Here is a 24,516-nt window from a genome sequence, read left to right as displayed (position 1 = left end):
ATTTTTTCCCGCCTTGATTACTGCAACTCTTCATCTGCTGCACCTCTCTGCCAATCCCTTCACTGGCTTCCTCTTGCCTCTAAGATCAAACACAAAACTCTCACTCTGACATACAAAGCCCTCAACTGCACTGCTCCCCCCTACATCTCAGACCTTGTCTCCAGATACTCTCCCTCCCATTCCCTTCGCTCTGCTCATGACCTCCTACTCTCCTCCTCTCTTGTCACCTCATCACACTCCCGTTTACAGGACTTCTCCAGACTGGCTCCCATCTTGTGGAACTCTCTGCCTCGCTCCACAAGACTCTTCTAGTTTTAAAAGCTTCAAGTGCTCCCTAAAGACTCTACTGTTCAGAGATGCATACAACCTACACTAACCTTTCCTAATACCAGTTCCTCTCCTCCATTGCTATCCCCTGAACCCCCTTAGCATGTAAGCCTAAAAGTCCAGCTGTTTGTAGATCACCTTCTTAAGAGCTGACTACAACAGTGCAACTCTTGGCAGGGCCCTCTACCCATTTGATCCCTATAATTGTTTTGTTGTACTCCCCCTTTGTTTATAGCGCTGCAGAATCTGTTGGCGCTCTACAAATAACCGATAATAAAAAAAAATATAAAACAAAGAATGCTAAATATAAATATAATTGTGACCACTAGGTGGCAGAGCAGCTATAAGATGGAGGATATGAATATGAGTGATATCTAGACTCCATTGTTGGATCCTGGGGTATATAAAGATTGGATTATGGGTATTGTATTTGACCTTGACAAAGGCCCAGCCCAAGTAAGGGCAGAAATGTTGCTTTGTCTCATGTAAACAACAAAACAACAAATGGATGTTACACTCTTGACGATGCTAAGTTTTCATTTGATGGATATAAGTATACAATATGAGTATATATATATATATATATATATATATATAAATAAATCCTCAGATAGGTGCACTCTCGCTAACAGTTCAATCAAATGCCAGGGTGCTCAGAGAGATCCACAGAGTATATATATATATATATATATATATATATATGTGTATATATATATATATATATATATATATATATATATATATATATGTGTATATATATATATATATATATATATATGTATATATATATATATATATATATATATATATATATATATATATATATACATACATACATACACATATATATATATACATACACACATACACATTTAAGTGACACGCCACACCCTTGTGCCTTAAACCTATAGAAATAAGTGAAAGTTATTCTGAATATTTTTTTTTTCTTGTTTAACCAGGTGTCAGGCAGCAATTGGACATGACAATTCAGGCAAAAAGAATAAGCAGATCAGCAATACATGCTTTACAATCCACAACTCTTAAAAACTAGTGGAACAGTGTTTTAGATTAAGCATTATAAGGACATGAAGGTGTCATTTGAAGTGCAAACAAGTACATTTCTAATTCCATACAACATGTTTGCAAAAATACTAAGGTTTTAAAAATCTTCCTTTTGTAAAGGTTTGTGATAACTTAGTGCACATGATCTGCTAATAATACAAAGATGGGGGGGGGGGACGACTCAGCATTCGAGCAGGGCGGATGCCAATTCTCTACTCATAATACACTTCTAATGGGAGTTAAAATTCACTATTGTGTGCCCTCACATCACCCCTTTATGTTCCATTAAGGACAGGAATGAAGTAGCTCTGGAGGTTAAACACAGCCATGAATTATTTTCTCTAGCTGCTTGCAGAGGTCATAGAACAGTTTTTCTGCACATCCAGACATTTAAGGAAATATCTTAAAATGTTCACACATCATAAACCATTTTTAAAAGTACAGATAATACGTCTGTTAGGTGTATTAAAGTGCATTAGAACATGAAAATATACAGCAATGCAAGTCAACATCAGTAGGATTCCAACTATTAAGAACAAAGCATAGAAATCAAATGCATTTTTAAACTCACTTTATGTGGCAACCTATAGAACCAGCAGCCTGAGACATTCACGTCACTGCAAGGACCGTTTCCATAGTGATGAGCTTGTGAGTTTTCAAACTCTAGTTCAGCAGGGCGCTCCTGTTACAACAAATCAGGTAATGATTATATGTGATGAGAATAGCCGAACTTGATGGCAGCTAAGAACAGCGTGTCCTACCTAGTCTGCCCTGCTTTTAAACATCATATGCTACTTAAATCAATGTTCTTTTTCAATATTCAACATAGCCTTATGTCCATTTCAAACATTACTGAATTTCTTTACTATTATTATTTCTAGAATTCTTTTTTTTTTTACAACATTAATGCATCTACCTTTACTGGGTGACTATTTATTAAGCTCACAATGCTTTAATTTGATGCAAAAGTTCTTCTTTAATTAAAACTTTTTTTTGTGTGTGCAAATTTTACATTTGTTTGTTAAAGTTAAAACTAATGATAGCATAGTAAAACAAAAATAAAAGTGTGTGCGTAAAATCGTAAATAAATTGTAGAAGTTAGGAAATTACAAGCAGTGGTTTGAGTAGATAAGTTTAACAAAGAGTAACATACCAATTTATTTGATTTGGGTTTTTTAGCTGTCGCACTGGCTGGTCCATCAGAACCAAGATCGATTTCAGTTCTACTTAATTCTTCTACCTATGAAGAGCAATAGTTGAGGTTAATTAACTTGGTAACAAATGGAATAATGAAAAAGTATTAGTTCATTTTACAATACGGTTGTCTCTGAACAGCTATATTTTGTGATACAACAGGGCTAGATTTATTAAAGCTGAGGCGGACAGGGGCGCGTATACGCGCCCCTGTACGCCTCAGCTCACCTGTGGCGGGGCGAAATTACCCGCAGGTATTCGGCATTGCACACAAGCGTAATTTTGCGCTCGCGTGTAATCCCGCCCCCTGCCCGCGCACAGCCAATCAAGCGTGGGCAGGAGCTGTCAATCTCCTCGGTCTGACTAGAGGTTAGGGAAGCGGCGGCGGCGGATAAATTACGGCGAGCAAGTTCTTTTGAGAACTTGCAGCCGTAGGGCTTTAATAAATCTAGCCCTAAAGCAAAGCGTTGAATGCGGCTGAAATCTGTCACACATTTCTTTACCTTTTGCCAGATCGTGCTGTCCTCTGTTAGCATAAAGTCCTCTTTCAGTGAAGCATCTTGTGATACAAGCTGTCCTTTTTCCTTCTTTTTATTGTGTTCCATATGAATCAACTCAATGGCTCTGCAAAATGTGAGTACCAGTAGCAGCAACAGATTCAACAAATGATTTAAAAAAGAAATAACTTTACACACTAGCATCCTATTTAATTTATACGCCTTCATAGCTTGAATTCAAACATTTGCTTCATTATTAAACTGATTTGTTGTTGTTTTTTGAAAGAATTTAAAAAAAGGCAATTGCTGCTAAACTAGAACATCAGACCTAAACAAATGCCAGAGGTGCTGGCTGCATCCTCATCATGAACACAACAGGTGCAAAACTGTAACTACTTTGCAAGCATCAAAACACAGAGAAAATGGAATTTGATTAAAAATATTACTTACTATGAGAACATATCTCATTAGTCTTGATGAGAGGTAAAATGTCTCAACTTAGGTTCGATTTTTGTGGCTTTGATGTTAAGAGGCCTTTATTAACCCGGCTTCACCATAATAATATATCATAATAACCCACATGTGAAAGAGTGAGATTTTACAATTCAAATAACGGGTTTAATGTCCTTATAGCTATGAAGTGATCGCTAGAAGACTGATAACCTAGCAGTAACCGCTAGCCTCAATTTTTTTCTACTGTTGATGTTAGAGCTTATAGAAATTGGAGAACTGAGAGAATGTAAAAGCAGGTGATATTTTGTGAGCTTCTATATAGGATGACTATTGGTATAACTATTTTATGTTTGTTTTTTCTTTTGTTAATATTTTTTGCTATACAGAGTAATTGCAGAAAGGGGTAGAAATATGCATATATTGTCTAAATGGGGTAAGCCACCCCTTTGGAAAATCAGAATTTTGTTTAATTTTAAATATATGTAATATTTTTATATTCAGATATTTTATACCTACTCATTTTCTGCATAAATTGAGCAACAAAAATAATAATTATTCTCTTTTCTGATTGTTAATTTTAATTGAACCATATAAAGTACAAAATCATACATTTGCTATAAGGTAAACTGGGGCTAAATGTGAGACAATAAAATGTGTGTTTGAAATATTTAGAACATAACTCTTGCGCTAATTACTATGTATGCCAAAAAAATGACACAAACGTAATTTTGTTTTTATAAAAATTAAAAAAAAAAAATATATATATATATATATATATATCACACACACACACACAACAGGAAAGCTATGGGGCTGCATTTGTATCATATATGCCTGGTAAAAAAAAGCCATAAAATGTATTGTTCCAAACTTTTGTTTTTGGTACAAAGTTTTTTTAGTGTATCTATTTAAAATCCTTCTTGCTTGTTTTCCTCCCTCACAAAACTCCATGCAAACTCTATTATATATTTACACAGTAACACATCCACCCCATATTCTCTTCCTTATATAATACATTATTGTTTTTTTGAGAGATGCTTTTCTTTAGTGCAACTGTACATATTTAAATAGAGTAACGTATAGGCAACATATTTACCTTCCAATAGTCTGAGCTAGGGTGATTAGATTAGGTTCAAAGGTGTGTTTTTATCCTATTAGTTTATCATATTGACCCACAGACATTGTTGCTTGCCTACTATACTCTTACAAGGGTTCAATAGCTATCTTTCTCATTACTTTGCTCAAAATATGTGTTTTATACTTACAGAGGTCCAAAAGTGGCCTGTGCTATTTAAATATTATATCTCCTACTGAATTGTCTTAATGTGGCTAGAAGTCCAAAAGTGGCTTTTTTATGGAGATATAAATGTTTTGTGTATTAATTGTCTTGTGTATGCAAAACATTGCATTTGAAGTACTTATGTTTTTGTTTTGCCTTCAGAATATTTTATTTCGAGCCATTGAAGACATTGCATTTTGATGTACTAATGTTTCAGTTTTGGTACTTCTTAATAATATTTTAATTTTGAGTCATTTGTACTTCCTGGTATGATATTTTGTTATATGGCAAGTCTGTAAAAATCCATGTAGTGGTTATTGATACCTTTGTGTATATTTGCAATGTTTGTCTAAACACCTCAATAAAAACTATTTAAAAAAAAAAGTAGAAGAAGGTGGTGGGAACTACCTGTATGGACAACATATAGTTTCTTCCCCTTCAGAAGACAATATGTTGTCTTTCCTTCCTGGAACAAGATACCCCCAGCCATACTTTTCCGAGTAATGCAGCGGAAAACCATCCCATGTCAATCTCATTAGTTTTGGTGTTAGCCTCATCTGAAGGCTAATAAGACTAGGACCGGGCACCCAGTCAGGATCTTCTAATTTAAGGCAGAGTTTACGGTACCACCTATAATGAGAAGAACAATTTTGGTGCGATTTTAGGTATAGAACAATAACAACTTGAATTACAGAGTAAATAGAAAGGGAGATTGAATCTATACTGTAGTTTCCATTCCTAGACGTATTTGTCATGGAAATACTAGCAAATTATAACTGCTACCCTTCACAAAGGGTGGGCATTTATTGAGTGCAAATGCATGTTCTGAGCCAATAAACATAAATTAAAGTAAGATTTAACTTCAACTTTCTTGGTCAAATGAGAAGCACTTACCATAAAAAAATCATGAACACCAGAGGAAAAGACAAAAAAGAAACTGGAAGAATATATGTTAAATGAATAGAATTCAGAATTAATTGAACAACTTTCCTGCCAAATTTGGCATTAGCAGATACACACATAATATTAGCATCCTTTGCCCATAAGATAGAAACTGCATTGGTAGAATGAATCTTAACTACTTGATGTACTGGAACTTTCTTCACTTGATCATAATAGTAAACCATGTATTGTCCCAGTCACAAAGGATAAGTCTTTCTCTGCTCCTTGGTTCCGTATACATATATATTTGGTGTCAGGTTATAAAGACATAGCAGACCTACTCAACAAAAGGGCCCTGGTGCACACATATTTTTGTGCCCAATAAAGGTAACTCAGTAGTAAGCAATAGGAATAATTTTCATGCTGCTCTGTATAATGATTTTAAATAGACAGACAGAAAGATAGATGATTGATAGAGATAGATAGATGGCTCCCAATGCAATCGATTATACAAACTCTGCACATGCATAGATTGGCTGCAATGCCCCCCCCCTGCTGTACCAATGGTAGTCCATCCCTGGATTGATTACCTGCTTCTAAACACTACAAGAGCATGTGCCAATTCATTAATGAGCTGTTGCATTGATAAAAAAAACTAACATTCCAAACCTTTCCTCCATTTTTGAAAGCTTTTCCTATTACGTACTGTGTGTGCTAAACACTCAGAACTGAATAAGAGCTACATATGTTCTACCATATTAAAGGGCCATAATACCCAAATGTTTAAACACTTTAAAGTGATGCAGCATAGCTGTAAAAAGCGGACTAGAAAATATCACCTGAACATCATTATGTAAAAAAGAAAGATATTTTACCTCAAAAGTTCCTCAGTAGCCACCTCCCATTGTAAAGGATTTCTAAGCAGCATTTTAGTATGTCTGTCCTGGGACAGCTGAAAGGATGAGCCTCGTGAACTCTCATTTTATTTCACCAATCAGGTAAAGGAAGCTTACTATGAAATCTTATGAGAGTTAAGTCAAATCTCATGAGATCACAGTAAGAGTTCATGACCTCAGCACTGCTGATGCTGATTGGCTGCTGTTCATTTCTTCATTTTTTATTTATTTTTTATTTTTACCTGCAGCTGGGAGCAGGTGAAGTATAACTTTTTACACAGAACTTACTCTGCTGAGCTGAGGAAATTGTGAGGTAAAATATCTTCCTTTTTTACATAGAGATGCTCAGGTGATATTTTCCTGTCAGCTTTTTACAGTTATACTGCATCAGTTTCAAGTGATTTAGCATATGAGTATTATGTCCCTTTAACTGAATATAAAGTTCAGTTTTATTGCAGTATTCCACACACTAAAGGAACATCTACTTATTTTCCTTGCTGCTACTTATACTACCTAACTTTTTATAAGCAGGTATGTAGCTGCAGTTCCTCATCTCTTAGAGGGATAGTAGTCCATGTAATATTCTTTAAAACAAATCTGACAACTGATTAGGAGTCATGATCCAATATATTTGTATGACCAAGGATATCAGGGCCCGCTTAATGATGGTGATGAATGACAAAATAGAAACATGTACATTCAAAGAATATTATTACATTTCAGGAATTAGTAGTAAACTAGTAACATCCAGTAACTGTGTTCTTCTAACAGATCTACCTAAATAGCCCCCATGGGCAGTAAGTAAGGAGTTAGCATCCTTAATACTGAGTCAAGTATTGTACAGTATCAGTACAAGCAGGAAATCTCTGTCATCTACAATGGTTGCAGGTTATTTGTCATAATTAGGCAGAACAAAAAAAATCAGTTTTGAACAGGTAAGAAATAATTGCATTAGTTTTCTATGTATATTCTAAGCAGTGAGCACTGAATTAAAAATGCTATAGTTACATGAGCGTATCAAGGTAGTTTAAAATAGGGACTGATTTAATGTGTTTGTATTCAGACATCCTGCCATAATTTAGTTGCAATGAACAGAATGCCTATCATATATAGACCCTCAAAAGCATATTTGAACAGATGTTTCTTAGTCACTTTTATTATATTTATTAAATAGGGTAAAAGGAAATAACCATTTAATCCCAAAATTGGAAGAATATGCATATTGTCTGGAAAAAACCCCATCAAATGGACTTTAAAGGAAAATCTTCCATGCCTATGAGAAAACGCTATATAAAAGGGATTTTTTAGGTTAAATTATAGCTGATTATTTTGAAACTAACAGGAAGCACATGTTTGTGCACAACTAGTCTGTGAGAAAGTAACGCTGGCTGATAAAACTGCCCCAGCTCCATTGGAACCCACGGATATAGATATATATATATATATATATATATACACACACACTCACACATACACACACACATTTATACTGTTCAGACCTGGCTTCTGAATTTATATAGGGGCAAGCTTATATTGCATTCTATAAATAAAGAGAGACATAGGGTATGCAGAAGTTTGTATGAAGCCAAAGAAAAAAATTATTGGATATAAAACATAGCCGTTGAGATTTTTATCATAAAGTGAATAGAAATAGGAATTATGTGCTGTGGGAGGGGACTGGTTTACTGGGCTAAACAAAAGAACAACAATTCCCAGAACTCAGGTATATTGCTTTAGGACTAAGTCACTCCTACCTCATGGCTGAACTTACCGCTGTAAGGAAAATAATATATGTTCTGTGTGTGTGTGTTTACTGCAATAAAACAATTTTGAAAGCCTTTAAATTGTTATTTGTTGTGATTGCTCGCTGTACATCCATTTCCTTATTCAATTCAGGTGGTTGTGTCTGATTTTGTCTGGGCTTATGTGGGACACTAAGTCATGTGCATTAATTTTATGAGATGACTTTCATGTATTTATCTCAACAGATGAAATTGAAAAATACGAAAAGAATGATAGTTACATACTCAGGGTGGCCTGGCAGGTGCTGGTTTCTTTTGGGTAATAAAGACATGGTCTTTTCTTTTAGATTCTCCAAGTAAACTTTACTTGTTGGAGGTATGGATTCTTCTTCTTCCGTAGGAGGACCAGGATCTATTTTAAAAATATAAAAAAGAAAAAAAAAGAAGCTCTAACTGTTCAAGACATAATAATTATATAATTAACATTTGAAAATTGACAATATGCAAGACACCCACACATACTCTAGAGTAGCTGGCAAACGCAGTTAGTAAAATATTCTATTATATCATCAGAGGATGGCAATGAGTGGGACAGGATCGTGATTTTACATTTAACCAGTAGCATCTGCACTTTTAAAACCTTGGCATATTATGAGATATTGTAAGAACTACATTATACATTGGGTTAAATTTTGCTTCAAAATGTAGGTTTTGTCTTTGAACATTGGAAAATATGGATCTAGTTGTTTTCAACTTGCAATATTCCTTTCTAGCATCCATTAGACATTGGTTTGTTATCATTACAAATAAATAATAAAATGAAACTAAAGAAAATGTTCATTACATGAAAAAAAAGACATTTGATAAAAATGTAGGATAAATGCATAGTAAATATATTTAATCTTAATATCTCTCATGGTTTGATTATGGTATCCATATTAAAATTACCCGTATTGACATTTTACAAGAAAACTTTAAAAGATGGTGGGAGAAAAATTAAATACTTATAAATATGCTAAAAAAAAAATCATTTCAAATTTGACTACCAGTCAGATCAAAAAGGGGCAAAACTTTTAAAGTCCACCTAGCAGTTAATAGTTCCACTCTACAAAAATAAGCTTCATTCTCACTGCCTCTCTGCTCCCTGAGTCCAACTGGCAAGAGTCGATTACCATATATGTACACTCAGTATGGATTGTAACAATAAACTTAAAGGGATTCTAAACCCAATATATTTCTTTAATGATTCAGATAGAGCAGGCAATTCTAAGCAACTTTCTAATTTAGTCCTATTATCAATTTCTCTTTGTTCTCTTGCTATCTTTATTTAAAAAGCAGGAATGTATGTAAAGCTTAGGAGCCAGCCCATTTTTGGTTCAGAACCTTCTTGCTTATTGGTGGTTAAATGTAGCCACCAATAAGCATGCACTATCCAGGGTGCTGAACCTAAAAATAGGCCGGGTCCTAAGCTTTACATTCCTGCTTCTTAAAGAGACAGTCAACACCAGAATTTTTGTTGTTTAAAAAGAAAGATAATCCCTTTATTACCTATTCCCCAGTTTTGCAAAACCAACACAGTTATAATACACGTTTCACCTCTGTAATTACCTTGTATCTAAGTTTCTGCAGACTGCCCCCTTATCTCAGTTCTTTTGACAAACTTGAATTTTAGCCAATCAGTGCTCACTCCTAGGTCACTTCATGTGCATGAGCTCAATGTTATCTATATGAAACACATGAACTAATGCCCTCTAGTGGTCAAAATGCATTCAGATTAGAGGCAGTCTTCAAGGTCTAATAAATTAGCACATGAACCTCCTAGGTTTAGCTTTCAACTAAGAATATCAAGAGAACAAAGCAAAATTGGTGATACAAGTAAATTGGGAAGATGATTAAAATTGCATTCCCTATTTAAATCATGAAAGTTTTTTTTTTAACTTGACTGTCCCTTTAAATAAAGATAGCAAGAGAATGAAGAAAAATTGATAATAAGAGTAATTAAGAAAGTTTCTTCAAATTGCATGCTTTATCTGGATCATGAAAGAAACAATTTGGGTTTAGTATCCCCTTAAACAAAGCAAAGTAAAAAAGACCAGTAAGGGTCGTGTTTACTGCTACCGCTACCGACAGAGTGCAATACACATAGAAGACCTCAATCCATTAAAACATCCATTTTATTGTGAAAAAGTTAAAAACACTTACACCTAGATTACAAATTTTGTGCTATAGAGGGTGCGAAACGAACGCAACAAAAGTTGCGTTATTTCACCTTCCATAGCGATGCCATTACGAGTTTTGAAAAAGCCGCCTTGTGCGTGCGATATGGTGGCAATGAGCTCCATACCGCACAAAATACAAGAGCTGCTTTGACGTTCTCGTGCACGCTTTCCCCATAGACATGAATGGGGAGAAAGTGTTAGTTTTTTTTCTAACACCTGCGATCGCGGAATGATAAGCTCTGTAACGCAACCCCATTGATGTCTATGGGGGAAAAACGTTACGTTTAAACCCTAACATAAACCCCGCGTCTAAACACCCCTAATCTGCTGCCGCCGACAACTACATAAACGTATTAACCCCTAATCTGTCGCCCACGACATCGCTGCCATCAAAATAAATGTATTAACCTCTAATCTGCCGCTTCCGATATCGCTGCCACTATAATAAACATATTAACCCCTATTCCCACGCACCCCAACATCGCCCACACTATAATAATGATATTAACCCCTAGTCTGCAGCTCCCCGACACAATAAAAAAAGCCACCGCAAAAAAAAAAAAAAAAAACCTTAGCCTACAATAAACTACCAATAGCCCTTAAAAAGGCCTTTTGTAGGGCATTGCCCTAAAGAAATCAGCTCTTTTTCCTGTAAAAAAAATACAAAGACCCCCTCCAAAAGTAAAAACCAACACCCAACCAACCCCCCAAAATAAAAAACCTAACACTAAAAAAAAAAACTAAGCTACCCATTGCCCTGAAAAACGCATTCAGCTCTTTTAAGAAAGCCCAAAACCCTAATCTATAAAAAAAAAAAAAAAGTTAAAAAAAAAAAAAAAGTTAAAAAAAACCTAACACTAACCCCTCATCCAGGCGGTGAGGTCTTCATCCATACAGGCGGCGCCTTCTAGCTTCATCTAGACGACATCTTCTCTCTTCATCCCGGCGGTGCGGAGCGGCTCCATCCTGAAGACATCCGGCACGGAGCATCCTCTTCATACCGTTGCCGCCGTATACTGAATCTTCAATGCAAGGGAGCCTTTTCAAAATGGTGTCCCTTGCATTCCTATTGGCTGATTTGATTTTGGAAATTCAAATCAGAGAATAGGATGAAAGCTACTGAAATTCTATTAGCTCCGTGCCGCTGGGATGAAGCTAGAAGATGCCATCTGGATGAAGCTAGAAGACGCCGCCTGAATGGATGAAGACCTTGCCGTGTAGATGAAGACTTCTAGCCGCCTGGATGAGGATGGATGTCCGGACTTCAAAAACTGTAAGTGGATCGTCAGGGATTAGTGTTAGGGTTTTTTTTTTTTTGTTTGTTTTTTTAAATAATTTATATTGAGGTTGAAAAGGCAGACCAACAAATAAATGCTGTTACAAAAATCACATCGGTGTGTAAAAAGAACATGTTGGTCATGAGAACTACATCATTAAATCAATCCTTTTTCAATCACAGAACAAGTGAAGAACAAACCTCCCATTTTTTTGCTTTTTTTGTAACCTTAGTACAACATAAATTATAATAGCACGGACATATAAAAATGTACAAATGTAGAATCCATATTGTAAATCATACACTTCATTTTATATTTTTTTATTATAATAAAAACAGATGACAAACTGTGGCTCATAAGAGAATAGAACTAAAAAGTGTCAACAAAGAGCACAACTGAGCCTTCTAGATTATGGGTATCAAGTAAGGGGGGGGGGGATATTCCAGGATGCAGTATGTGTCAAGGGAAACCGCACAAAAGAACCCTGAACTCTATCACAGAGAACCAGAGTCCTAAGAAGGGGGAGAGGGAGAAGGAAGGGGGAGAGAGAGAGGTAGGGGCGGAGATTAATCGTATGACATAAGGATTCACCTGGAGGGGCTAATAACATTAAAGAGATAATTCGGCTCATAACATAACTGAAACTAAATTTCGAGAACGGCATTCATATCTATACTGCAATAAGAGATAATATTGTTAAATCCTAGAGAATGCATCTGTTGCAAGCAGAAACCCGTTAGGTACAGACTTCACTTAAAATAAAGCCTAAGATATCTCAGGAGAATATAGTGTAAGTAAGTAATCTCCCCAAGAGGATGTCAAGGCTAGTGATCTAGTCAAGTGTAAGGGACTATTTAAGGGAGTTTTTCCTAGAATAACAAGTTAAGCGTGTAGGGCTAAGGCGAGTGCCATGTAAGGTACATAAACCGGCTTACAATGTTAGACATAACCAAAGCATAGGAAATATTTATCAGATATGCCTACCCAACATCTTGAGCTGATCAAATGGCCAGACAGATTTACAATGCGCAGAATTAGTTTATACTAGAGCCAGGATCTCAACACTGCATATTATCTAGATCTAGAGCTCTAGGGTGCAACTAACTGCCTAAATGCCGGAGAAACAGTGAAGCTTAATTAAGTTGTAAATAAATATGCTAATAGTACACTTAATGTTAAGCAGATAACAGGATGACAGTAGTGTTTTAGCTACACACAAGAAAAATATTTACTTCTCTCTTAATCTAATCCTGCTGACTGGGCACGGGCCCTATACCCAGCGACAGGAGACTATTTAAACTGTAAAGAGATGAGGGTAAGAGAAAATGAGCAAACATATTAAGCTTCTTCACAGACACAATGGCAAATAGTGTATATGGATAGACTCCAAAGTGACCTCTGTCCAGGAGCTGAGGAAAATTTGAGCATTTGTAGGCTCTATCAGTGTAATGTCAAACCTACACGCAACAAGGTTATTTTGCATACATCAGTTTACAAGATAAATATCGCACACTTAATAAAGGCAAAATCAAACAGCTAACATCTCTACATTTCCAACAAAATTACTAATAAAGGGAGAATAAACCTTGTGTACAACAGACATAATTAACTTCATGGCGTGGGTTTATAGATCGCCAGTAGATGCATAAACTAGGGCAGCTAGATATTGGCACTCAGTCCGGTTAAACAAATAGTATGTTTGGGGCAAAATAACAGTGCCAGTCTTTTGCTGTAGCCTGAAACAACACATATGTCGCGGTTTATTTCAAGTCCAGGCTGCATTACCCATGGTCGAACAGACTAGCCACAATTTTGGTGAACAGGAAAGGAAAAGAACATGCCTGATGAACCCAGCAGAGCAAGCCCAAAAAACTTCTCAAAACCAGATCGGGGTTCCCAAAACGAGACCTCTATCTCAAGCGGGATGTCAGCAGAAGGCAGCTGTAGACTTAGTAGACTAAGGGTCTCCTTATAGTACGAAGTCGGGTAGGAAGTCCTCCGATCCCCGTAGGAACATTGGAGCCCGTTTGGGTCTCCCTCTAGGGTGCACGGAGCTCGCCGCCTCTGGTCTTCCCGTAAAACAGACTTCGGCTTCACCCAAACGCCACCGCTGCTATTGTATGGCCCAGAGTTAGCAGGGGCACCATGGTACAGACGAAAACTCTGATTGCCCGCTCCCCGCAATCCATGTTCGGCTATCTGTATGTGCTCCTCTGAAGAATGAGCCGGTACATCTGTTGCAGTGACATGGACATCAGTACTCATGGCTAATACATTCTCAGCCACGCTCTGTACTTTAGTGCCCTGTAGTGTAGCCGCAGTTGGCTCTCGTAATGGTGCCATCAAAAGCCTTGACCAGCTGAGACTCAATTTGTCTAAAGGCAGTCTCGAGAGCTCTCAGAGCTTCCATCTCCTATCTAGTCAAATCCGCCATTTTCCTGTGTCGTAGTCTTCAGAAAATACTGTGAGCAAAAGTATGTTCAGCTCTTGGGTTCCCAATCTCGATCAAAAGCGTTGGAAAGGGATAAACCTTGTTAAGGTCATTAGTAGGGCTTCTCAGCAATGTGGTAAACTACCAATTTACCCCCCAAATCTATGTTAAGAGCTGGAGCTCATGTAATACACGTCCGTCCACTCTGATGGCTAGCTCCGCCCCCCGCGTTAGGTTTTTTTAAAACTTTTTTGGGTGGGTTTTTTTTTTAGATTAGGGTTTTGGGCTTTGTTAAAAGAGCTAAATTCCCTTTTAAGAGCAATGAAAAAGATCTAAATGCACTTTTAAGGGCAATGCCCATACAAATGCCTTTTTCAGGGCAATGGGTAGCTTTTTTTTTAGAGTTAGGTTTTTTATTTTGGGGGGGTTGGTTGGGTGGTGGTTTTTACTGTTGGGGTGGGTCTTTGTATTTTTTTATATGAAAAAGAGCTGATTTCTTTAGGGCAATGCCCTACAAAAGGGGCCTTTTTATTTTTATAGGGCTATTAGATTAGGTGTAATTGTTTTTATTTTGGAAAATTTCGTTTGTTACTTTTCATAATTTAGTGTTTGTTATTTTTTGTAATTTAGTATTTTTATTCTTTTTTAACTGTAGATTTAGTTTTTTTAGTAGTGTTAGGTTTTTTTTTAATGAGTAATTTAATTTATTTAATTGATAGTTACAGTATTTTCATTTTAGTCTAATAGTTATCTTAGGTTAATTTATAGTTTAAACTTAGGTTGTTTTTTTTAATTTCCCAGGTAAGTTTTTATTTTAAGATAGGGATCTTGTAATTTTAATTTAAAGTTAGGGGGTTGTTAGGTTTAGGGGTTAATAGTTAAATTTAGTTTTTGGCGATGTGGGGGGGCTGGCGGTTTAGGGGTTAATAGGTTTATTTAGTGAAGAGGGAGGACAGAGGTTTAGGGGTTAATAACTATTTAGTGGCGGCGTTGTCGGGGAGCTGCGGAATAGGGGTTAATATCTTTATTATAGTGTGGGTGATGTTGGAGTGCGGGAGAATAGGGGTTAATAACTTTAGTATAGTGGTGACGATGTCAGGGAGCGGTGGAATAGGGGTTAATACATTTTATTAGTGGCGGCGATGTAGAGAGCGGCAGATTAGGGGTTAATAAGTTTAATATAGTGTTTGCGATGCGGGAGGGCCTCGGTTTAGGGGTTAATAGGTAGTTTATGGGTGTTTAGTGTACTTTGTAACAGTTTAGTTATGAGTTTTGTGTAACAGTTTTGTTGTGTAAAACTCATAACTACTGCTCTCAGGTTGTGAAATGGATCGTGTCGGTATAGGCTGGAACACAAGCTTTTTAGCCTCACAGCAAAACTTGTAATGGCAGCGCTATGAAAATTCCACACAAAAACGTCATTTTTTTGAGTGCGACACTGACGTTGCGTTACAGGCTAATAGGCTTGCGGTACAGCTATACCGACAAGACTCGTAATGGCTGCGTTGCTGTTTAAACCCTGAAATGGCCATTTTTTTTAGCGTTAAAACACGAACGCAAAACTCGTAATCTAGGTGTTAGTTTGCTCACTTGTTAACTGACCATTGTTGCGTCATGAGGTGGATTCTAAAAGAGCCCCTTTCTCTCCTGCTAGAGGGGCAAGTGACCTTTCAATTGAATGGAAAGAAGGGCAGATAGGAGCTATCTTAGAGCCCACCTCCCTCAGCTCAACTGCACTTTTAGTGCTTCTGAAGGTAATCAACATTTTTAAGGCAATCACCTGCAAATTACAGGGGCATGCTACCCCTCATTTAAAATAGCAGACCTTACCATTTTTCAATTGAGGGACCTGTTCCTGAAAGTGGCCTGAGAATATGGGCTTGCAGAATCCTCCCCCTAATCTCCTGGCTCAGTCTCCATAACTTTCTGCATTAGCAGGTAGTTCCTATCCCCTTGTGACATGCACAAGTGCGCCCATGGTGACCACATGCAAGGAGACCGTGATGGGTATGGAGACTGCAGTCTTGTTCACCGTCTGCAGTGCTTGGGGGTACCTAGGATCCAGAAAGGAAAGGGGGACCCCTGGGATGATGGCACCTGGTGGTAATATGCAAAGAGGAATGGATGTGTATGACGACCAGAGATTGTTATGCACATCCAAGGGGTAAATGGATATTATAAGTGGTGAGTTAAGTGTAGTGCTCAAGTGCAATCCTAAATACAGCTTTAAAATGTAATGATTTTGAAGACCTTAAAAGGGACACTCAATCAAAATTAAACTTTCATTATTCAGATAGCGCATGCCATTTTAAACAACTTTCCAATTTACTTCCATTAACTAAATGTGCACAGTCTTTTTATATTTAAACTTTTTGAGTCATCAGCTCCTACTGAGCATGTGCAAGAATAAGTGTGTATGCATTTGTGATTGGCTGATTGCTGTCACATGGTACGTGTATGCATTTCTGATTGGCTGATGGCTGTCACATGGTACAGGGGGAGTGGAAAAAGACATAACTTTTAAAATTGTCAGAAAATAAATGTACTACTCATTTGAAGTTCAGACTAAGTGCGTTTGCATTGTCTTGTTATCTTACATTTGTTGATTATGCAAATCTACTGTGTTGACTGGTCCTTTAAGTAAATCATTTTTATTAATAGTACAGAACAGAAATACATGAAAAACTCCACTATTGGTGAACTATCGCTCAATTGCAATGTCTATTATGTGAGGTATTTAGTGCACCCATGCTATTCAACATGCAGATATTAGTGTGCCTTTGATTATTGCTCAAGCTATAAAAAATAGCTTTGGGCTTGAAATGACTGCAAAAGTAGAAACACTCGAGCAATTTTAACTTAATGTAGGCCTATTTTTTTTTGTTTCATGTACATTTTATGTTCTGAGCAAATATTGTTTCTTACCTTCATTCAAATCTGCATGTGCTGCATTTGCCAGAGTTTCTGTCGTTTCTTCTGTATCTTTGTGCTTTTTATTTTGTTTTATTTTTTTCTGCTTGAATTCTTGGATATCCCACTCTAAATCCCAAAGCCATGGATCCTCCTTGTACCTGTGAGACACAAAATATGATAAATAAAGCTCATCTGTGAAAATGTTGCAGCAAATAAAAAGGTACATTTAGATTTTCCAGTGCTGCTGAGGTGAACGTTACCTGTCTCTAGAGCTCTTCCACTGGTCTGAGCTTAAAGGGCCATCTTAGTCTAAAAATGACATGCTCTAGTTCATTTTAACACTAGCAACCTTGAACTAGGTGTTTAACCCTTGCAAAGCACTGCTAGACCAGAGTGGAAACTGCTGCTGATCCAACATCTATAGGGTATATGAAGAGCACTGCAGGTCCCGAGTGGTACTTCTGTGGCAGTGAATCTGTGGCTCCATTAATAAAGAGTGCACAGCAAAAGGACATAACAGAAAATAAGTAGTAACTGAAGAATAGGAATTGAGATTACCACATGGGAGGAAAACACACAAAACTGAACTCTCATAAAAAGACCCCCAATTCATTAAACAGGCAGCTAGATCCCAGCAGTATGAGAAAAGATGTGTGTGAGGGGCTGTCAAGGGACAAAAGGGTGTATGTGACTGGGTACTGGCTTTTTATTTGTGCTGCATAGGACAGCAGTTAGCAAAACAAAACAAAAAACACCTTGCTGGATTGGGTCCCTAGCAGATTACTACTGAGGGGAGCCCCCCAGAGTTTAAAAACAAAAGGTGCAGTGCAGTAATCTGACGAGGACCCAATACAGCAAGCTGTGGTTTTTTCTCTAAACTCCGGTGCAGCAGCCCTCTAGACCAGGTTTGAGATTTTATATATATATATATATATATATATATATATATATATATATATATATATATATATATATCAAAATAACAAGAGTATTGCATTGAGCAATGATACTTTTTTTATTGGACTAACTATACATTTATAAGTTGACAAGCTTTCGGAAGAGTTCCTTCCTTTATCAAGTCTGAAGCAATACTGACCAATTCAATGGAATTTACAGATTATATCTTAAAACACAGAATAGCTAAGAAGACAGAAAGTGCAGGGAGAGGAGGAGGTGTCGTAAAAATCATGAGGGGGGCTTAGGTAACAGGCAGACAGTGTCCAGTGTAGGAGAACAGACAGGGGAAATATATAGCTACACATAGAGCATATACTGACATAAAGTTATATATCAACATTGAATCAATATCTATAAAGATGTGAAATTGTATATACAGGGGGAGTACAAAAGTTAAAAAAAAAAAAAAAAAAAAAAAGGACAAAAGTGTGGACATAGGCTTACCTGTGTACCTATGTATAAAGAATGTGGAATATACAATGTAATTGACTAAATGAAAGTATATTACAAAAAATTTTGATAATGTGTTAAGAATCCAGAGTCCACATTTAGTCCAGAATTAAACAGGTTGAAGTGCATTATCATTTTCATTTCAAAGGTTTTTCTTTCCATGGTGTTTTTGAAGTTGCCTCTGAGAATTTTGATTTTGAGGTTTTGGATGGAGTGGTCAGGTTGGGTGAAGTGGTGACCAACAGGGGTGCAGTATTTTGTTTCACAGTGGTTTTTGATTGAGTGTCTGTGTAAGTTCATTCGAAGGTGCAGTTTTTGGCTTGTTTCTCCAATATAGCATCCCATTTCACATGCAGTGCAATGTATCATGTATACCACATTTGCAGATATACATGAATATGCCCCTTTAATGTTGTAAGATTTATTATTGTGATTTGCTGTGCTGCTTTCACAAACGTGTTGACACAGTTTGCAGAGTGCTTTATAGCAGCACTTGGTTCCATTCTGAGTGTTCTTTTTCTCAAGGGGTAGCTTCCTATGTACCAATTTCTGTTTTAGGTTAGGTGGTTGTCTGTATGCCAGGATTGGGGGTTTTGGAAAGATTTTTTTGAGTGTGGGATCCTCTAAGAGTAGTGGCTGTAAGTCTTTTATGATTTTTCGTATCCCTTCCACAGCAGGGTTGTATTTGACTACTAGTGGGATACGTGATATGTTTTTCTTCTCCCTGTATTGTAGTAAGTGTTCACGTGGAGTATTGAGGGCAGAGTTAATTTTTTTATTTATAATCCTTGTTTTGTAACCTTTTTCTCTGAATGATTGGGACAGTGTGATGAGGTGTTTGTCACGGTCCTTGGTATCTGAGCAAATTCTGTGGTATCTTGTAGCCTGACTGTAGATTATGGATTTTTTAATGTGATTGGGGTGGGAGCTGGAGCTGTGGAGGTAGCTGCATCTATCTGTTGGTTTCCTGTATACAGATGAGTGCAGTTTGCCATTTGTGATGGATATTGTTGTATCCAGGAAGCTGACACAGTCTCTAGAAAAGTTCATTTTAAGCTTGATTGATGCATGAAATAGATTAAATGATTTATGAAAATGTTCAAGGTTTTTTTCTCCTTCTGTCCATATGATGAAAATATCATCGATGTAGCGAAAGTATTTGAAGGGTTTGTGAGGGTGAGCGGCTAGGAATCTCTGCTCTAAGTCAGCCATGAAGAGGTTTGCATACTGTGGTGCCATTTTGGTGCCCATGGCTGTTCCCATGGTTTGTAAGTAGATGGAGTGGTTGAAGATGAAATAATTGTGAGTAAGTATAAATTCTGTAAGTTTACTGACTGTAGAAGCACTATATGTCTGGTTAGGGCTGTTGGAGGAAAGAAAGTTTAAGCAGGCATCAATACCATCTTTATGTGGAATATTGCTGTACAGGGACTCCACATCCATTGTCACAAGTATAGTATCCTCTGGCAATTCTGTTATCTGGCTGATTTTGTTAAGAAAATCAGTGGTGTCTTTTATAAAGCTAGTGGTGTTAATAACTAATGGCTTAAGAATATTCTCCACTAGGCCCGATAGTTGCTCAGTCAGAGTGTCCATGCCTGTTATTATTGGTCTTCCTGGGTTCCCTGGTTTGTGGATTTTTGGGAGCATGTAGAATGTCCCTATGCTAGGGTTAGAGGGCACCAGTTTGTCCAGTTTATGTTGTGTGTGTTTAGGGAATGTTTTAATTATTTTTCGAAGTTGCAAAGTGTATTCCTGGGTGGGGTCCTTTTCCAGTTTTTTGTAGTAAGTTTGATCTGATAATTGTCTATTTCCCTCTGTGATGTAGTCCTGTGTATTCATGATCACCACTGCTCCTCCCTTGTCCGCAGGCTTAATGGTAATATTTTCATTATTTCTTAAGTTTTTTATAGCGTTTTTTTCTAAGTGTGAGAGGTTATACATTATTTTTTTCTGCTGTGTGTTGAGCAGAGATGCAGTTCTCAACCGGAAGCTTTCAATATAGCTGTCCAATTTTGTGTTGCGTCCTGCTGCAGGTGTGAAGATTGTGTTCTTTTTCTTTTCATTGTAGTCCTCCCTAGTGCTGGTATTTTCTTTGTCATAGAAGAATTCTTTTAGCCGCAATCTCCTGAAGAATTCCTCTAAGTCTGAGTACAGTTGGATTTTGTCTAGATTTGTACTTGGACAGAATGATAATCCTTTACACAGTACTGATATCTCTGGCCCTGACAGGTGGTAGTTTGAAAGGTTCACAATCCCTGAGTTTTCTGTGTGGTTTTCTTGGTTGGTGACAGTTTGAGTTTTAAATGAGGTGCTGTTATTGTCTGTTGACGTTTGGTCATTTGTTGTTGTAGTTGATCTGTCACCTGGAGCTCTGTTTTCTTGCATTTGGTGTTTTATTCTGTTTTGTGACAGGCATGCAAGTTTCTTCTTTTTCTTCTTGATAAAATTTTGTTGTTGTGTTTTGTGGAAGTGTTGCATTTCTTTTTTAATTTCTTCATTGTACTCATTATTTTCTTGTCAACTACAACATTATTTTCTTGATCAACTACAACAACAAATGACCAAACGTCAACAGACAATAACAGCACCTCATTTAAAACTCAAACTGTCACCAACCAAGAAAACCACACAGAAAACTCAGGGATTGTGAACCTTTCAAACTACCACCTGTCAGGGCCAGAGATATCAGTACTGTGTAAAGGATTATCATTCTGTCCAAGTACAAATCTAGACAAAATCCAACTGTACTCAGACTTAGAGGAATTCTTCAGGAGATTGCGGCTAAAAGAATTCTTCTATGACAAAGAAAATACCAGCACTAGGGAGGACTACAATGAAAAGAAAAAGAACACAATCTTCACACCTGCAGCAGGACGCAACACAAAATTGGACAGCTATATTGAAAGCTTCCGGTTGAGAACTGCATCTCTGCTCAACACACAGCAGAAAAAAATAATGTATAACCTCTCACACTTAGAAAAAAACGCTATAAAAAACTTAAGAAATAATGAAAATATTACCATTAAGCCTGCGGACAAGGGAGGAGCAGTGGTGATCATGAATACACAGGACTACATCACAGAGGGAAATAGACAATTATCAGATCAAACTTACTACAAAAAACTGGAAAAGGACCCCACCCAGGAATACACTTTGCAACTTCGAAAAATAATTAAAACATTCCCTAAACACACACAACATAAACTGGACAAACTGGTGCCCTCTAACCCTAGCATAGGGACATTCTACATGCTCCCAAAAATCCACAAACCAGGGAACCCAGGAAGACCAATAATAACAGGCATGGACACTCTGACTGAGCAACTATCGGGCCTAGTGGAGAATATTCTTAAGCCATTAGTTATTAACACCACTAGCTTTATAAAAGACACCACTGATTTTCTTAACAAAATCAGCCAGATAACAGAATTGCCAGAGGATACTATACTTGTGACAATGGATGTGGAGTCCCTGTACAGCAATATTCCACATAAAGATGGTATTGATGCCTGCTTAAACTTTCTTTCCTCCAACAGCCCTAACCAGACATATAGTGCTTCTACAGTCAGTAAACTTACAGAATTTATACTTACTCACAATTATTTCATCTTCAACCACTCCATCTACTTACAAACCATGGGAACAGCCATGGGCACCAAAATGGCACCACAGTATGCAAACCTCTTCATGGCTGACTTAGAGCAGAGATTCCTAGCCGCTCACCCTCACAAACCCTTCAAATACTTTCGCTACATCGATGATATTTTCATCATATGGACAGAAGGAGAAAAAAACCTTGAACATTTTCATAAATCATTTAATCTATTTCATGCATCAATCAAGCTTAAAATGAACTTTTCTAGAGACTGTGTCAGCTTCCTGGATACAACAATATCCATCACAAATGGCAAACTGCACTCATCTGTATACAGGAAACCAACAGATAGATGCAGCTACCTCCACAGCTCCAGCTCCCACCCCAATCACATTAAAAAATCCATAATCTACAGTCAGGCTACAAGATACCACAGAATTTGCTCAGATACCAAGGACCGTGACAAACACCTCATCACACTGTCCCAATCATTCAGAGAAAAAGGTTACAAAACAAGGATTATAAATAAAAAAATTAACTCTGCCCTCAATACTCCACGTGAACACTTACTACAATACAGGGAGAAGAAAAACATATCACGTATCCCACTAGTAGTCAAATACAACCCTGCTGTGGAAGGGATACGAAAAATCATAAAAGACTTACAGCCACTACTCTTAGAGGATCCCACACTCAAAAAAATCTTTCCAAAACCCCCAATCCTGGCATACAGACAACCACCTAACCTAAAACAGAAATTGGTACATAGGAAGCTACCCCTTGAGAAAAAGAACACTCAGAATGGAACCAAGTGCTGCTATAAAGCACTCTGCAAACTGTGTCAACACGTTTGTGAAAGCAGCACAGCAAATCACAATAATAAATCTTACAACATTAAAGGGGCATATTCATGTATATCTGCAAATGTGGTATACATGATACATTGCACTGCATGTGAAATGGGATGCTATATTGGAGAAACAAGCCAAAAACTGCACCTTCGAATGAACTTACACAGACACTCAATCAAAAACCACTGTGAAACAAAATACTGCACCCCTGTTGGTCACCACTTCACCCAACCTGACCACTCCATCCAAAACCTCAAAATCAAAATTCTCAGAGGCAACTTCAAAAACACCATGGAAAGAAAAACCTTTGAAATGAAAATGATAATGCACTTCAACCTGTTTAATTCTGGACTAAATGTGGACTCTGGATTCTTAACACATTATCAAAATTTTTTGTAATATACTTTCATTTAGTCAATTACATTGTATATTCCACATTCTTTATACATAGGTACACAGGTAAGCCTATGTCCACACTTTTGTCCTTTTTTTTTTTTTTTTTTTTTTAACTTTTGTACTCCCCCTGTATATACAATTTCACATCTTTATAGATATTGATTCAATGTTGATATATAACTTTATGTCAGTATATGCTCTATGTGTAGCTATATATTTCCCCTGTCTGTTCTCCTACACTGGACACTGTCTGCCTGTTACCTAAGCCCCCCTCATGATTTTTACGACACCTCCTCCTCTCCCTGCACTTTCTGTCTTCTTAGCTATTCTGTGTTTTAAGATATAATCTGTAAATTCCATTGAATTGGTCAGTATTGCTTCAGACTTGATAAAGGAAGGAACTCTTCCGAAAGCTTGTCAACTTATAAATGTATAGTTAGTCCAATAAAAAAAGTATCATTGCTCAATGCAATACTCTTGTTATTTTGATATCTAAATCTCTGGACTAACATGGCTACTGCAATCAACGTATATATATATATATATATATATATACACACACACACACAGTATATATACACACATACATACATACATACACACACAGTATATATACACACATACATACACACATACACACACACACACACACACACACAGTATATATACACACATACATACATACATACACACACACACAGTATATATACACACATACATACACACATACACACACACACACACAGACATATACACACACACACACACACACACACAGTATATATACACACATACATACATACACACACAGTATATATACACACATACATACACACATACACACACACACACACAGACATATACACACACACACACACACACACAGTATATATACACACATACATACATACATACATACACACACACACACACACAGTATATATACACACACACACACACATACACACACACACACACACACACACAGACATATACATATATACACACACACACACACAGTATATATACACACATACACACACACACACACAGACATATACATATATACACACACACACAGTATATATACAC

General features: G+C 37.0%; 1 protein-coding gene across 2 annotated transcripts in view; it reads right to left on the bottom strand.

Moving 5' to 3' along the window:
- The window catches only part of POLG (DNA polymerase gamma, catalytic subunit), a 135,649-nt gene that overhangs the window by 88,039 nt on the left and 23,094 nt on the right, over positions 1–24,516 (bottom strand). For both annotated transcript variants that reach the window (XM_053717669.1, XM_053717670.1), the window contains exons 8-13: positions 17,185–17,330; positions 8,618–8,744; positions 5,221–5,442; positions 3,087–3,207; positions 2,543–2,629; positions 1,961–2,071 (exon numbers count right to left, since the gene is read on the bottom strand). In XM_053717669.1, the coding sequence (XP_053573644.1) occupies positions 1,961–2,071; positions 2,543–2,629; positions 3,087–3,207; positions 5,221–5,442; positions 8,618–8,744; positions 17,185–17,330 (814 nt within the window). The remainder of the gene's footprint in view (positions 1–1,960; positions 2,072–2,542; positions 2,630–3,086; positions 3,208–5,220; positions 5,443–8,617; positions 8,745–17,184; positions 17,331–24,516) is intronic.

This window comes from Bombina bombina, chromosome 6, assembly GCF_027579735.1.
Source record: "Bombina bombina isolate aBomBom1 chromosome 6, aBomBom1.pri, whole genome shotgun sequence".
In the NCBI taxonomy this organism is placed as follows: Eukaryota; Metazoa; Chordata; class Amphibia; order Anura; family Bombinatoridae; genus Bombina; species Bombina bombina.
Note: the sequence above shows the minus strand (reverse complement) of the source record. Positions and strands in the feature narration are given on the sequence as shown.